Source organism: Lissotriton helveticus, chromosome 3_1 (genome assembly GCF_964261635.1).
Source record: "Lissotriton helveticus chromosome 3_1, aLisHel1.1, whole genome shotgun sequence".
NCBI classification, from domain to species: Eukaryota; Metazoa; Chordata; class Amphibia; order Caudata; family Salamandridae; genus Lissotriton; species Lissotriton helveticus.
In genome coordinates, this window is record NC_136061.1 from 971,724,648 (window position 1) to 971,740,479 (window position 15,832).

Below are 15,832 nucleotides of genomic sequence, written 5' to 3' on the forward strand. Positions count from 1 at the left end.
AGGGGAACCACTGTTCCCTGGCGAATGCGCTGTGGGCCTGTAACTGCAATATGCTTGGCGGGACAGCTGCGGTCCCTCCAATCATATCATGAGTTTTCTCTCTCCATGGTTTTGATGGTGGTGAGCCTGCCATAAAAACTGTGGCGGAGAAAAAGCAGGGCCCCCTGGTGCCTCACACCACGTGGATGCTCACAGGGGGCAAACCATGTGCCCCTCTGTGCATGCACCCCAGTACCTGCACCGCATGGACTGCAGCCGTCCATACCGTATAGGTACTGCTTTTGTTGGCCCCATTGCTGTGCCTATTTCATTGGCACCGCCCTGGGAATGCCAAATAGCAGCCCGCTGGACCAGGAGAAAACTCCTGATCTGGCAGGCGGTTCGTACTCTGGGTTGGCAGTGCAGGAGTGAGGTGGTCCTTCTCATGCACCACCAAACTCCTATTTAGGCCCTAAGCCAAGTATATGGCGAGACAGGACTGTGTCCCCATGTCACACACAAGGCTCATTACGTATCCTCCAGTCAGTGCCGCCTTAAATAGAACCTCCTTTTTCTCTTAAGAAAACTGTTTAATTTTCAACTCAACCACTATATGGCAGGCATGTTAAATTATGTAATTTATAAAGCAGACGACCACTGTAGCATGACTATTGTTACAGGTAATTAACTAGTTTAGTGATTGGATGCTAAATATCTTTCTACAGACGTTGCATGATTGAGGTTGCTTGGACTCATGATAAAGATACCATGTTGATGAGAATGTGGGCTTTACTTTTGCATATGCTAGTATGAAAGTACCATATCTCTGAAGCTATGCCAAGGTCATGAGACACCTAGCTAGTATTCATGTCAATTTGACAGATGTTGATATTGTTGCTGCCTTAAATATCAAATGGGGGAAGGAGGAGCTAAGGGTAAAGAGGTTCCACGGGGATCCTCTCAAATACAATTCCTACTCACATCTGATTTTTGCTGATATTGTTGCTGCTGCACCTTACATATGTGAACTGTATGATCTAGGATAATAGTAGTGTTTGACAGTCTCTCCTATTTCTCTCTTATGCACAGTCTGCCAAGTTGCGAAAGCTGCCTCCCTTCCTCACTTTCTCTCTGCTCAGGTTCAACTTTGATTTTGTGAAGTGTGAACGATACAAAGAGACAAATCGCTACACCTTCCCACTGCGGATCAACTTGAAGCCTTTCTGTGAGCAGGTTTGGCCTTTTCTGTTACTCCTCTGCTTGCATGCAGTCTCCTCTTAGTTGCTGTTTTTGTGGTCACTCATCACCGTTTCTATTATTCCTCAGGATATTTTTTGAACACTCAGCTCCTCTCACAATCCCCAATATTTATTTGCATTGTGCAGATATGAAAATGGAAGACTGGGACACTTTACCTTTCGCCACAGTCTACTTGTGGTAGATATATGCCATAAAATGTTCATCCTTTAAACACAACTCCTTCTGGTTTAAGCAGAATTTTGATCAGAAACATTTGCAAAACCCTTGCAGGGCAATCATAGGAGATAAACATGCACCCGTTTTGCGCTCTCCGTTGACGCATCGTATATACGTGACAGTCCTTTATTCCACAACCCTTACTATTTAAAAACAGATTTGTCATAAAAACTGGATATGTTCGCCACAATCACTGCATTTTCATGGTGTCTTTGTGACCGGAACATTTATTCCTTCTACCTAACCCTTATTGTTCCTTGATGTTTCTGGCTGTAAAGCCGTACCCCTCTGCACTGTCCATGAACTTCCAAAGCAGACACCAGCGATGATAGTGATTCTGTGCTTTTTTTGAAAGTCTATTTGACAATGAATTGGGAGGCTCAGGGTTCTGTTTCCACACAATCTAGGATGCGCTGTTTTTCTCTTTTAGGGAGAGCTAGACGAATCCCAGCTGGAATACGAGCTTTTCTCAGTCATCATTCACAAGGGGGGCTGCTATGGTGGCCACTATCATGCTTACATTAAGGATGTGGACCTGCTTGGAGACTGGCCCAGTGCGCCTCAGGTGAGTAGGCACAGGTTCATGTGTCTGTTGGTTCTGACTGGTTTCATTTACTCAATGAGTAGGCTCTGGTCTCTATCACTTGTTTGTTTTAAATAATCTCTTCCTCTGATTAAACCACGAGTTGTTGCTCCTATTAAAACTCCCATCCCATTAGTTTCATTTTGTAAGATTAAAACATAGTTCTGACTGTATGTGTTTATATGCTTGCCTACCTGAGAATCCGTGGTACAGGTTGTATGTTTCAGGATCAGTGGTTTTCAGTGGAGTGATTGTGTGTTTGAATGAGTCTGTTAAGTTGATATTTGAACTTTTCCTGTCTACTTGTGCATGTGAGTATTTCCATGAACCTTTCTTGTTGTCTTTGTTCGTCGAAATGTTATTGTTTCCCAGCATAACTTTTAAGTTAGCAAAGTATTGTTTTTTTTAAAGCTGGCTGCTCTGCATGCCATAGAGCACACCAGTTCACTGCACTTTATGGTCATCACTCTAAAAACGTTTCTAATCAAAATTCCTTATCATTGCTACAGTTTTATGAGATCTTTTTTATCTTGCTTGAGGCTTTAGAGATTCAAATTATACATGGAAGCTTTTGCTTTTTTGTGCCTCTTTTATTGTATGGCTGTTTATTTTCAGGTCGTTTTTGGAGATCTTCGTCTTTTTTGGTGTGAGCAGTGCAACTGAATCTATTCTTCTAATTATTGAGTAGTCTCTTATATAGGGCACTGTAGTCAACAGAAAAGAAGTTCTCGACCACTTTAGAACTCGCCCTTTGTCCCACTCTTTTAAAAGTGTAACAAATAAGCACCTAGAAAACACACTGTAATGAACCATGATCTATTTGCTATGGGGAATTCACTTAGACCTTGAAGTTAGTCTGTCGTTGGCAGTCATGTGGAGAGGCTTCTCTCAGCAATCCTTTGGGCCTGGCGAAAGGGTTAACTGTAATTTGCCCTAATGGCCTACCTCTCATGGTGCTTCATTACTGCTCTATATTCTTTTCAGCTAGTTATACTATATGAGAAAGATCCCACGAAGGAGAAGATAGTTGCCTGCATGAACATCGAGCTCTTGTTCCTAAATGACTAGCACTTATTCATACATTTTAGGGGTGGTGTGGTCTTCATGTAAATTGAGTTGGCTTATGAAAAGCAGAGGGTCAGGATGTCCTTGAAAGACTGTTGTGGCTTTTTGAGTAATTTCTATCATAAGAACAGGATTAACATATCCTATCTATCATTCTATCATAAACCTTGGATTAGCATAGTGCCAGCCACACGAGCTAGAAAAGGGACAAAGTCTTTTGTCATTATTGCAGCAAAGTCTTGAAGTATAGGATTAGCTAGTGCCATTCACTCGAAACTGAAAACTAACAAAAGCCTTGTTCTTCAGTCCAGGCAAAGTATTACAGCTTTGGATTGGTAAAATAGCATGAAATACCATCCAAGCAAACCTGTAATGAAAAAAGCAGTCCTTACTCCTGTTTTTTGCATAATTTATGCAACACTATACGCCTAAAAAGAGTGTTGCCTTGACTTATGCTGGGTGCTTTGTTGTGTCTGGACAAAGCAATTTCTCTAAAACACATCAATACTCACCATCACATCTGTCCAGCTATCTCCCGAAAAACCACAACACTGCTTCAGATCTCTTTGACACCTTTTTATCCGGTGTGTATATATGTATGTATATATATATATATCTGAGTGAACAAGGTATTGTTTTTACACATAAAGCATTTTAAACCTGTACAGCATTCTTGATGCATGTCATAAAAATATAATTATGATCAAGACAACGTTCTCCGTCCCTGAAAAACACAACATCGCTGTCCAGGTTGTGTCAGAGAGGAGTGGTTACGTGCTTGTTAGTCAATTACTGGGTACTCTATGCAAGTGCTGTGCAATACGATGAAAACAACCAAACTCCTGCACGTTATGATTAGCAAGATTACTGGGTTCAAAAGAGGGAGCAGAAGAACGGCCCAGTGGCCAACACCACAAATAATGTTGTATGCTCTATAGTTGCACGTACATTATGGATATAAAGTATCCCCAACATATACATTCCGTAAAATTTTGCCTAGTGAAAGAACATTTGGTAAACACTGCGGGTTACACTCTAACTCGACATATGTGAATTAAAGCAATAATTTGAACACACAAATGTGCAAAGGAAATCTACCGAGCATGAATAGTAATACATTTCAAACAGCTGTGCCAAGCTGGCTGAGTATTTTGACAAACATCACAGATCGCAATGTTGCTATACATGTATTTCCCCAGAAACACTGTTCGTAACACCTGTTTACAACAGAAATAAACCAAAACCCTCAAAAGTGCACATTCATATTATATAAAATAAATAAACCATAAAAAACTATATAGAGAGGATAATACGTCTGTTTGATGCCCCTAATTTTAACAAGTTCCCCTAATTTTACAGATTCAAGACTCAAATAACAAGTATCCAACTATGGAAATCCAGAAAAGGAGGACTTATCCTATATGTACATAAAGTTCTTCATCCTTAGTGAGCTCCCCAGGAAGTTTGCTGTTAAGCTTGTTTATATATTTGTATTCCATCCTCCTCAGCATACGTTCCCTGTCTCCACCTCTCATACTTGTCAAGGCTCTGTCAATACCAGAGAAAGAGATTTTTTCAGTATCTGTTACATGGACCTGATGCCAATGTTTAGCCACAGTGTAACTAGGACATTACTCCTTATGGCACAGAGGTGCTCAAGAATTCTCTTCTTCACAGGGAAGATTGTACTTCCCACATATCTGAGTCTGCAAGGGCAAGCCAAAACATAAATGACAAAAGCAGTGCTGCACAGGCTAAATCGCCTAATTTTATCTGTCCCACCAGTAGGTGTGTTTGATCCCACATTCTTACTGTGCGCACAAGCTTTGTATCTGCCACATTTAAAAAAAAGAAATGTTCGCTAAGCTGGGATCCTACAGCTGCTGGGTTATTATTGGGGTAGCTGTGCACCAATATGTCACATAGGGACTTACTCTTCCTATATGTAATGCTGGGAAATGGACTGACTAACTTGCATATAGTTAAATCTGATTACACCAAACCCCAATGTTTCCTATGTATCCTACGTATGGCCCCTGATTCATGGCTATAAGTAGTAATGGATCTTACTTCATTGTTAGTCTTCTTTGTCTTTTTAGGTGTTAGCAGGCTATTCCTCTTAACCTTGGACACTTTTTCACAGACTGTATTGAAAACTTTCAATGGATATCCCCTGGCTTTCAATCTCACAATCATGCTCTCTTTCCCAGACTCAAAAAGGTCAGGAGTGCTGCAGATAACATTTTGCTCGCAGTAACTCTCCGTATGGAATACTCCATTTCAAATTGAGGGGGATGATGGCTGTGGGCATGGAGAATGCTATTTTCTGCAGTGGCTTTCCTGTAAAGACAATTGTCTAATTTGGGTTCTCGGACTGTAACCAGAATATCTAAGAATTCCATTTCTGTCTTGTGCATCTGACTAGTAAAAGTCAGATTTAGCTCATTTTCATTTGGCCGCGTCAAAAAGGCCTCCAAGGCTTTCTGTGGGCCATCCCAGATGACAAAAAGGTCATCTATATACCGCGTCCAAAAGGCCACCTGATGTTCTCCTCCGTCCAAATGTACTGCAACTCCCACTATCCCATGACGACTCTGGCAAAACTGGGCACAAAGCAGCTTCCTATAGCTGTGCCAGTAAGTTGTCTAAGCCACTTGTCACCAAAAAGAAAAAAGTTATGTTCTAAGCAATATCTCAGCATGCTTAGCAACATCATGGTGTAGTCGTATTGTTGCAGGGGGTTATCCCTGAAAAAATGCCTCCATGCATGTAGTCCCAGCTCGTGATCAATACACGTATATAATGCTACAAAATCTATCGTGACCAGAATGTAACTAGGCTGCCAAGGAATGTCCTGAATTTTACTTATGAAGTCCATACTATCTCTGCAATATGCAGGTAAGTTAACAACATATGGACATAGAAAAAAGTTCAAATAAATAGAAGTGTTTTCTAATAAGCTGTTATTTGCTGAAATAATGGGCCTGTTGTGTGTGTGTGTGTGGGGCGGACGAGGGGTTAGTGCTGTGTTTATGGACTTTAGGAAGCAGATAAAAACAAGTTGCCTCTGGTCTCCGTGTCAACAAAAAATGAAACTCATCAATGTCCAAAAGCCCCTCATGCCACCCAGACAATATAGAGTGATACTAAGAGATGGTCTGCTTGTACTGAATAAGTGATGCCTTTTGAAAATTGCTAGACAACTCAAGCTGTCTACAGGTTTCCTGATTATACCTATTCACATCCCACAACACAACATTTCCACCTTTGTCAGCAGGTTTGATGACAAAGGACTGGTTCTTACTCAAAGTGTCTATAGCCTTCCTCTGACCTTCTGAGAGATTTTTTGCCAAAATTGTTATTACTGGAGCACCACAATTTCATCAGGTCCCCCACTATCATCTCTTGAAATGTATCCATATTGTGATGTGGTGTGAACGGGTTACATTTAGACTTTGGTTTAAAATCGTTCCAGCTGGGTCAGTCTATTTCCAGGCCCAGATTACATACCAGCTCCCTCTCTGTCAACCATCTCTGCCACCAAACTCAAACTGTCTCAGGGTTGCTTGACCTTCTATATCCCCAATACGTAGGCTATCAAAGGTGCAGTCACGCGATTCATTAAAAGTAGTTAGTGTCTCCGGTTTCTGTCTTACGTTCTTCCGCTCACACAACTTCAGCAATTTCAGCTTGCGCACAAACAGAAATATGTCGATTCTGGTCTTAGAATAATTTAAATTCACAATTTGGCAGAAGGAGAGTCCTAACTTCAAGAGTGCATGTTCTTCCTCGCTCAGTAGGGAGGATAAATTGATCACTGTTAGTGTTTCCTAACCCATCATGTTGTCTTCTTGTTCTGCCATGCAGCACCACTTCTTTGCTCTCTGCTTGCGCCTGCCTTCCTTGTCTTTTTCCTCCTTCGCTAATAACTCCTCTTCCTCTTGGGGACTTTCTGTGAGGCTGATTTTGTTGTAGAAAACGATATTCTTCTAGGGTAGTGAAATGTGCCATTTTCAGATGCCTGAGGATCATCCATATCAGAATTGTTGCTAGAACTGGATTCGGATGTGGACTTTTGCTGTTGTCTGAGTAACTGTGGTTGCTTGAATTCCTTCCGGGCCACATCTTATTTCCTACCAAAGGTCAAACTTCTTCCAGAGGCATAATCAATCTTGTCTCTTAGGAACTTGCGTTTTTTCTTTGTCTTTATCTCCTCATCATATTTGGAAAATCTTAATTCAAACTCCTTGAGGAAATTTTGAACCTCATTCTGTTTCCTCCTTCAATTTCTTAATATCCAGTTCCACCTCTTCCAATTCTATTGACGCATATTTTGCCAGAAGGCCCAACATGTTCTTACGGGTCTCTGCCATTAAGATGGACCATTCCTCTAATAAGTTAGGCTGCAGATTCTAACATGTCGGGGTAATTAAAATCCTTAATCTCCGAGGTACTCTGCCCACCTTTATGTAAGTGTTAAGGGAGATAACTTCCCAACAGTCGTTAATCTCTTTTCTGCACAACTTTTCGTAATGAAAGAGATCTTTTTTTTAAGTAGTCAGTAAATTCAAGGCACCGTTTCCAGTACCACCAGGAACACTGATTTATTTTCATCAAAAAGTTCCTTTGCTACATTTATTCTCTTGCTAATAGCTTTGCACATCTTTCGTCCAAGCAAATTGTCTCTCCAGTGTCTTTGTTACAATTATGACCAATTACTTTTCTAGCTGATTTGTATCCGTTCAATATCGAAATGGCAGCACTCCTACCAGTAAAACAGGAATCACTTGCCCTCTTTCTGCATGGTTGCCCCCACTTTTTGCTGAATTGCTTATGTGCTTTGACTGAGTGTGCCCTAGGCTGCTGCTAATGGGGTAACCTGGGCCTATGTTCTTTCCCTAAAACTGCATTGAAGCCTAAACCCAATTGGCATCTCTGGCCACAGGTCAGCCCCTGGGCACTGTGACCAGTGAAGGCCTCTAAGGGCTGCAACACTTATTGTGCCACCCTTAGAGGTCCTGTACCCGCAAAATCCCACAATGCCTTTGCAGGCTGCGTGTCTTGATGTAGAACAAAGTGAAGAGTCGACATGACACACATCCCTGTGTACCATGCCTACAACCCACTGCCCTGGCCTAGATCAGTCACCCCTCTAGCTGGGTGCACTATACCAGTGGGGAGGGTTCAGGTCAATGAACCCTGTACCCCCCTACAGTGTCTAAGTCCATTGTTCGACATTGTTAGTGCAGTGCTGCCATTAAGAGTATATGGTGCTGGGAGTTTGTCATTACGAACTCCACAGCACCATAATGGCTACACTGAAAACTGAGAAGTTTGGTAACAAACTTCTCAGCACATTAAACCCACACGGATGCCAGTGTGGGATTTTTTTTAAAAACTTTACTGAACTTCAGTACAGTACAATGAAGCATAGAAATCAGAGACATTCCATCTATAAGTCCTTCAGTATAACATATAGTATTACAGTTCAATAAGTGTTCTTGGTACTCATTTGTGCTACATACATGTTCGAATGCGGCCTCAACCTTTACGAAGTATTACAATACCTTGTAACATCGGAAGTCATTCCCAAATGTATATATCCTCTCTCTCAACCCCTCCCACTGCTCAGGGGGTCTTTTATACCTAGGTCATGTAATCTTCCACAGTGCCTCGCTCAACAAACCCAGCTACATTATCAGTTACACTCTTGCCTACTCCTGTGAGGTAGAGTCTGTCCCCTCGTCAATGCTTTTTTTAGTGGCTAAATATGTATGATATAATTCCCAAAAGATTTTGGGGCGACTACGTGGGGGAAGGAGTTCACTATAGTTTTCAATCTGCTTGCAACAATATACCATGTCTCTTGACCAACTTGCTAGTGTAGGGGTCGGACCACGGGACCAGCAAATCGCCACTCTATGTCTAGCTAGCAGCATCTCCATGTCCACCAGTCGTCTAGTGGGCTTTGGGAGCTGCAGCGAGTAACCCAGTAAGGCCAGCAATGGATCAGGTGTCAAGGGCATAGTGATAATGTCCCCCAGGGTCTTAAAGATCTGGTTCCAGTAGCTGGCAACCTCAACCTCCGGACATAGCCACGCTAGATGGAAGAAATCGCCCACCCGGGTCACTACCACAGCTTTGGCAATCAGCAGTGTCTCGCAGTCCATACCTATGCAGCCTTTCGGGGTGTAATACACTCCGTTTAGCAATTTGAAATTAATTAGCCTGTGACGGCCGTTTAAGGAGATGCGTTTCGTGCTCTCACAGCAATACTTCCATTTTCTATCATCTATGTCTTTGCCTATATCCGCCTGCCATGCCAGTCTAGCCTTAGTGTAGTGGTTGGCCTGATAGCCCTGAGTTAAGTTATACACCTTGGATGCCATCTGTGTCGTCAATTACGTTTTTATCATCAACGTAAGTGCAGCCACCTCAGGCGGGTCAGCTAGGTCATTTCCCAATGTCTCTTTTAATCATTGTCTCATTCGGTGATATTGAAACCTGTTAAGTAGTGTGTCCTGCTGTCTGTTTCTCCACTGCATCCCACCTCTTCACTATGCCCCCCTCAAACATGTTGCTAATCGTTTTAATGTTTATGTCCGTCAGCGTCCGAGTAACCCCTATGTCTCTGCAGGCTGGAAGCCAACGGCACCAATCAAAGGGAACCAGCGGAGAATACAAAACAGCACCGGCTTGCAGCTTCAATAAATGATTCCAGGCGTGTACTGTTGGATTGATTGAATGGAGAACGCCCAATCTACGGTCCGGAGGCGTAAATAGAAGTGCCGGCAGCGGTGCCGCCACCACCTTCTTGATCTGTACGTGCGGTGTGTCTGCGGGGCCATGGATCCAGTAATGAGCGTGTACGCTCTGAGCTACTCTATAGTACAGGTCTAGGTCCGGTGCCCCTAGTCCTCCCATGTGGTATGGTAGAGTAAGTACATCCCACTTAACCCGAGCATGCTTCCCCGCCCAAGCTAATCTGATTAATAAAGATGTAAGCGTTTTAAAAAAGGTCGGAAGGACCATCGGGATATTATTGAACAGGAACAAGAACTGAGGCAGTACGACCATCTTCATGATCGAAACTCTGCCCTCTAGTGACAGTGGTAATCTTATCCAGAGTTCAACATCAGTTTCTAATTTACTGATCGTAACTCCAAAGTTTTCCTTTAGTGTGGTCTCAGAGTCAGTGTAGATCTTAATCCCCAAATACCTCACCGGATCCGTCGTTCATTGTAGAGGGAAATCTGGGGTAAATTGTGTTGTGGTAGGTGTAAGGGGAAAAATAATCGATTTGATCCAGTTCACCTGGAGACCAGACATTGCTCCAAACTGGACTACTTCGCGTAGAATGGGGGATAAGTTCCGTTCAGGTTCTCTGACATTAACTAGCGTAACGTCAATGTTTATAGATATTCCTAGTTTGTACCCCGGAAAGCGAATACCTCTGTGTCTGTGATATTCCCGCATCGCGCAGGCCAATGGTTCTGTGACCAACGCATAAAGTAACGGGGAAAGCGGCATCCCTGTTGCATACCTCTGGTGATTAGTGTTTTGTCTGTAACCATGTCGCCTATTTTTATTCTGGCTACTGGGCTGTTATACAAGACTCCTATCAACTGTAGGAAGACTCTCCCTAAGCTGATTCTCGTCCGTACGTGCTACATTAAATTCCATTTGACCGAGTCGAATGCTTTTTCCATGTCTAGAAACACGGCTACGGCCTGCATGTCCTGTCTCGTATGTTGAATAGCCGTGAAGACTGTTCGTAAATTGTATGTCAAGTTTCTACTGGGGACAAAACAGGCCTGCTCCGGCGCTACCAGTAGCGGGACAAGCGGTGGCAGCTGATTCGCTAGTGTTTTAGCATATATTTTTGTGTCCACATTTAAAAGCGGCAGTTGGCGATATGACGCCCACTCTGACGGTGGCTTATCTGGCTTCAGTATGGCAACGATCAGTGCCTCCTTTATAGATGGAGGCATCTGGCCGCTTTCGCTGATTTCCTCAAACAGCGTGCGCAAATGTGGTATAAGTATGGCTTTAAACTCCTTGTAGATGGAGACTGTTAAGCCATCGACGCCAGTGGTGCTGCCCGCCCTCATTCCTGACAATGCTGCAGCTATCTCTTCTGTTTCTAGCGGTCGCATGAGGTATTCAGGGTGCGCATTTGTCAACCAGAGACGTTTTATATGCGTCAGGTAGTCCAGTCTCTCTGTGTCAAGATCTCCAGCTCTAGAGGTGTATAGTGAGGTGTAGTACTGTTTGAACCTGTTCGCTATTTCAGTAGAGTCCGTAATGGGCTCTCCCTGCTCGTCATGAACTACCGCCACCCCGTTGTGTCCCTGCTTTTTTTTAACAGAGGGGCAGAACTGAGCCTGGCCTCTCTCCTTCTCCATAGGTACGAGCTGTGGCATATTTGCCAAGATGTTTTAGTTCTAAGTCAGCTGTGTCATAATACTCCTTTAGGAGTTCCTGGAATTCCTCATGCGCATGCTCCTCAGCGCCAGAGAGAAACCTCTGCTTTAGCGTCTTCAGTCTACCCTCTAAGTCTGTAAGTCGTTTCCTAAACGCCTTAAGTGCACCAGAGTATTTGGACATAGCAATCCCCCTGATAAAAACGTTAAATGTTTCCTATACCACTGAAAAGGTATCAACCGACCCTATATTACATTCGAAAAATGTGCCTATCGCTTCTGAGAGCTACGATTTGAACACTGCGTCTAGTAGGGAGTATGGAGGGAGTCGCCAACTGAAAGGATCCTCTATGACCAGTAAGACCGGAGAGTGATCCGAAAAAGTGCGGGCAGCACTGCTCAGTCGCAGATCTGTGTGTGCAAGTTCCTGGAGGCTAGCCAGTAGTCCATTCTAGTATGTAAGTTTTATATTGAGCTGAGTAGTGTGTATATCCCCCTTGGGTAGTAGATCGTATTCTCCAGACATCACATAAGTCTAACTGTGTCATTGCCCCTATAATTTCTTGGGTGGCTGCTGTGAGTCGCCGGTCCGGGCCACCCGACCTGTCCAATTGCGTATCTAATACGCAATTGAAATCCCCTCCCCACAGTTAAGGAGAGCCCCCGTATTGACTCATCTTCTCCAGGACCGCTGTGTAGAACTTAGGGTTGTCAAAATGTGTCCCATATATATTAACTATGATCAGATCAAGTCCTTTCCCAGTGTCCGTGTCCAGTGGCTCCAGGTCCAACCCTGCTTTTGGGTTGATCCAAGTGATCACCCCTCGGGCATGCGTCGTGAACCCCGCTACATGAACCTTACCCTGCAGCCCTCTGCAGTTAAACATACCACTAGGTATCGGCAAGTGCGATTCTTGCAGTAGTGCTATATCAATACAATGTCTGTTGAGATACGTCCAAACTTTCCTTCGTTTTCTGTGATCGTTTAGGCCTCTGACGTTCCAAGTCAAGGTATTAATCCTAGTATTGTGCATCTGTGCCATAGAGGTTGTAGTAGCTATATCGGTCACTTAGTGCGTGTGCTTGTGCGTCTCTATGCACCATTAGATAGAAATAAAACGTTCGCATCAGTTGGACTGACGGCCTAGCAGTTGTAATAGAACTTGTACTGTATCCCTGTGTCCACCCTCCCCCCCCACCCATGCCATGCGAACCCCAATTCTACATTGGCGAAAATCCCCCATCCCTCCCATTACCTTTGTAGTAGAACCAAAATTTGCCTCAACAAGCATTAAACATAAACTACCCGATTTCAAGTAGTGGTACACAGACTGGGGCAGATGTTGCCCAAGCTCTGCCCTTTCCATCACCCACCAGGTGTTGCCCCTATTCCCTTCGCCATCCGGCGTGCAGTGTGCATTGTGCTATCAGTTCAGCATTCCCATATATACTCGTATAGCTCGTTGACGTGGACGTCCGCTCATTGCTTGGCTATAGTGCGGCATGCTGTCCTTATGTCTACCATAAACCCTCAGCCACCGCCCTGCACCAGCGCCACCATTTATATCCCTTCCTATCCTTAATCAGGTTTCCCGCCTCCCCTCTAACAAAATTCTTATCTGCTGTGTAATGGGATTCTGCAGTCAGTCCTGTTTCTCCAAACTTCGCCCGACCGCTCCCTCTTGGTTTGACGGGTCTCTTTATTGGGTTCTGTCTTTTGCCCATTCCTTCAGGGCTTTTTGCAAAGTTTTAGGGTCTGTGAAGATTCAAGAGTATCCCTGTCTATTAACTCGTAGTCTCACCTGATATAGCATGGCATAGTCCAGATTTTGTTCTCATAGCTGCTTCTTCAACGGTGCAAACTGTCTGAGTGCCTCCTGCACACGAAACGTGAAGTCCGGGTAGAGTGATATCGTTGATCCTTTGTATTGCAATGATTGTTTCTCATGGGCTGCTTTCAGTCCCGCATCGCGGTCTCTGCAATTTAATAGCTTGGCAATGATCGCCTCGGCGGTGCTTCTGGGGGAGGTCTTTGGCCAAGCGATCGGTGTGCTCACTCTACTATGAACATCGGGGAGAAAGTGTCTCGGCCGAATAGCGTCTCCAGTAGTTTCTCCACAAAGCGTTCAATGTTGCTTACATGTGTCGACTCCGGAAGGCCTGTAATTCTAATGTTTCTTCTATGGGAGCGAGCTTCGAGGTCTTCAGCCTTATCTTGTAGGGTGAGCAGCAGCTTACCCATCTGCTTTTGTTCAGTATTCAAATATGTCTGAGCTTCTTCCACTTCCGTGACACTTTGTTCCGTCATGTCTTGCCTCGCCGCTTGTTTGTCCATGCGTTCTGTGATTCTATACTTGCGTTGAGCCAATGTGTCCAATTTACTATCAATAGTCGTCAAACTTTTTTGTAAGCTCTTCTGCATCGCAACCAAGATAGTGTGGAGATCGTCTTCAGTGGGCTGTGATTCCTCTGCGTGATCGTTCGGGCCCTCTTCCGGGTCCTGCTCACGGAGTCTAGATTTTCATTGCTCAAAGTGGAGCTTTGGTTGCGTTTTATCTTCCTTCCCCATATTCGCTTTGTCAATGTGTCTGTTCCCCTCCAATAGTGGCCCCTTGGATTTCTGTGGGCTGCGGTGTCTCGCTCTTAAATTTCCTTTCCAAGCGCTCCATGCGACTTTCCAGAGACATGGGCTGTGGCACACAACCAACGGTGTTTTCAGTGTTCCCACGTGGAGGGAGGAGTCAGAATGGGAGACTGTTATATTGCCCTGCTAGTGGCCTTGGAATCCAGCAATACACTAGTGGCGGGCACGCTCTAGAGCCTCTACTACCAAACCTAGAAGGTGTCTGGCCCCAAATGACTCAACAGCCGCTCCGCAAGGCTGCAGTTCTTCAGTCAAGGCTGCTCATGTCACCCACCAACATCCAGTGGAGGTTGAGCAGCGCTTACAGGGCAGGTTGCTGCTGTGCTTATTGTCGCGCGGAAACAGTGCTGAGGGGCCACATTTCCAGGAGCTAGAGGATCCCTCACCTGCCCCGCAGACCTGACGCAGCCCAGAACTTATTCTCCTACGTGTAAGGGCTATTCTGTTCAGAGCCTCTACCTTTATGCAGGCCGTCTCCGAGGCATCCAGGCATCCACCCCGTATATCTACCAAGCCCCAGTCTAAGAGAGCCAGCGAGGGGCAGAAAGGGGGGAGGAGGAGATCCTCACACCGCTCCACCGCCTGGTACGACGTTCCTCGCAAGCCGGACAGGCAAGGCCACAAATGGCCACTCAAGGCCTCCGTCAGTCGTTTTGGGCCGCAGCATCGCCACTAGTTCAGCACAGGGAGAAGTAGGCAGCACTGTTCGGCGGGCAGGGAGGACTTCGAGTAGGCAAGTCCGGCCCCCACACCGCACCGCAACCAGCAAGTCAACCGCAGGGCCCCATCACCTGCCCTTAATCTTCTCTCCACGACGCACTCTGCTTCGAGGTATCGGCCGCCGAGCGCTCGTACCTCAAGCTGTGTTCCCGCAGTGGCACCACATCCAATCTCCGCAGCCCAGTCGGCCCGCCGTTGTTGATCACCAGCAGTTCCGCAGCCAGTATCTCACTGTAGCCCCTCCAACTCCGTCGAAGGCTTAGTGATCGCGTGTCTCCAGCCAGGAATTCACTGTCTTCACCGAGCCGGCACTGGGAGTCGCGTGCCCGGTCACTACGCCATTCGCTGATTTCGGTGTTCTCCTTGTCGACAGGTGAGAGCAAGGCAGTTCTATAGGTGCACGGCGTCCTCCTGCGACAATGCCTGCTTATCGTGAGATGATCTCTTAGCACTTAAGCCGGATAATTTTCAGATAGTTGGATGGCTCGGTGCAGCTCTCGTTCTATGCCGCCATCTTGAGCTTAGGTAAGCTCCGCCCTCTCGTCGGTGTGGGATTTAATGAAAAATGCACAGAGAGGGCATCTTAGAGATGCCCCCTGAAAACTAACCTATCACTAGTGTCCAGGCTGAGTGGCTGCTTTCAGCTGCCACCACCAGGCATGTTTCTGGATCCCTGGGTCGAGAGCCGACTGGTCCCTGGGGCCTGAAACAATGCACATCCTGGGATGAGGTGCCAAGCCTCCTCCCCCAGGATGGGCAGGGTTCACGAAGGGGAAGCTTCAAAGGCTTGCTGCCTTTGTGAGCTTCCCCAGGCCACTTGCTGCTCTCAGCAACTGGTCCCCGCTGGTTCTGACCCCCACTTTGGGCAGGAGAACCGGCGGGAAAAACAAGTGAGGAAGAGAGGTGGGCCCACCTCTGCCAACTCCACCCCTCACATGGGGG

The 15,832-nt window shown here is 45.4% G+C and overlaps 1 protein-coding gene across 8 annotated transcripts in view; it reads left to right on the plus strand.

Moving 5' to 3' along the window:
* The window catches only part of USP40 (ubiquitin specific peptidase 40), a 660,245-nt gene that overhangs the window by 118,631 nt on the left and 525,782 nt on the right, over positions 1 to 15,832 (plus strand). For all 8 annotated transcript variants that reach the window (XM_078681394.1, XM_078681396.1, XM_078681399.1 and 5 more), the window contains exons 8-9: positions 1,069 to 1,212; positions 1,886 to 2,020. In XM_078681394.1, coding sequence (XP_078537520.1) covers positions 1,069 to 1,212; positions 1,886 to 2,020 — 279 coding nt within the window. The remainder of the gene's footprint in view (positions 1 to 1,068; positions 1,213 to 1,885; positions 2,021 to 15,832) is intronic.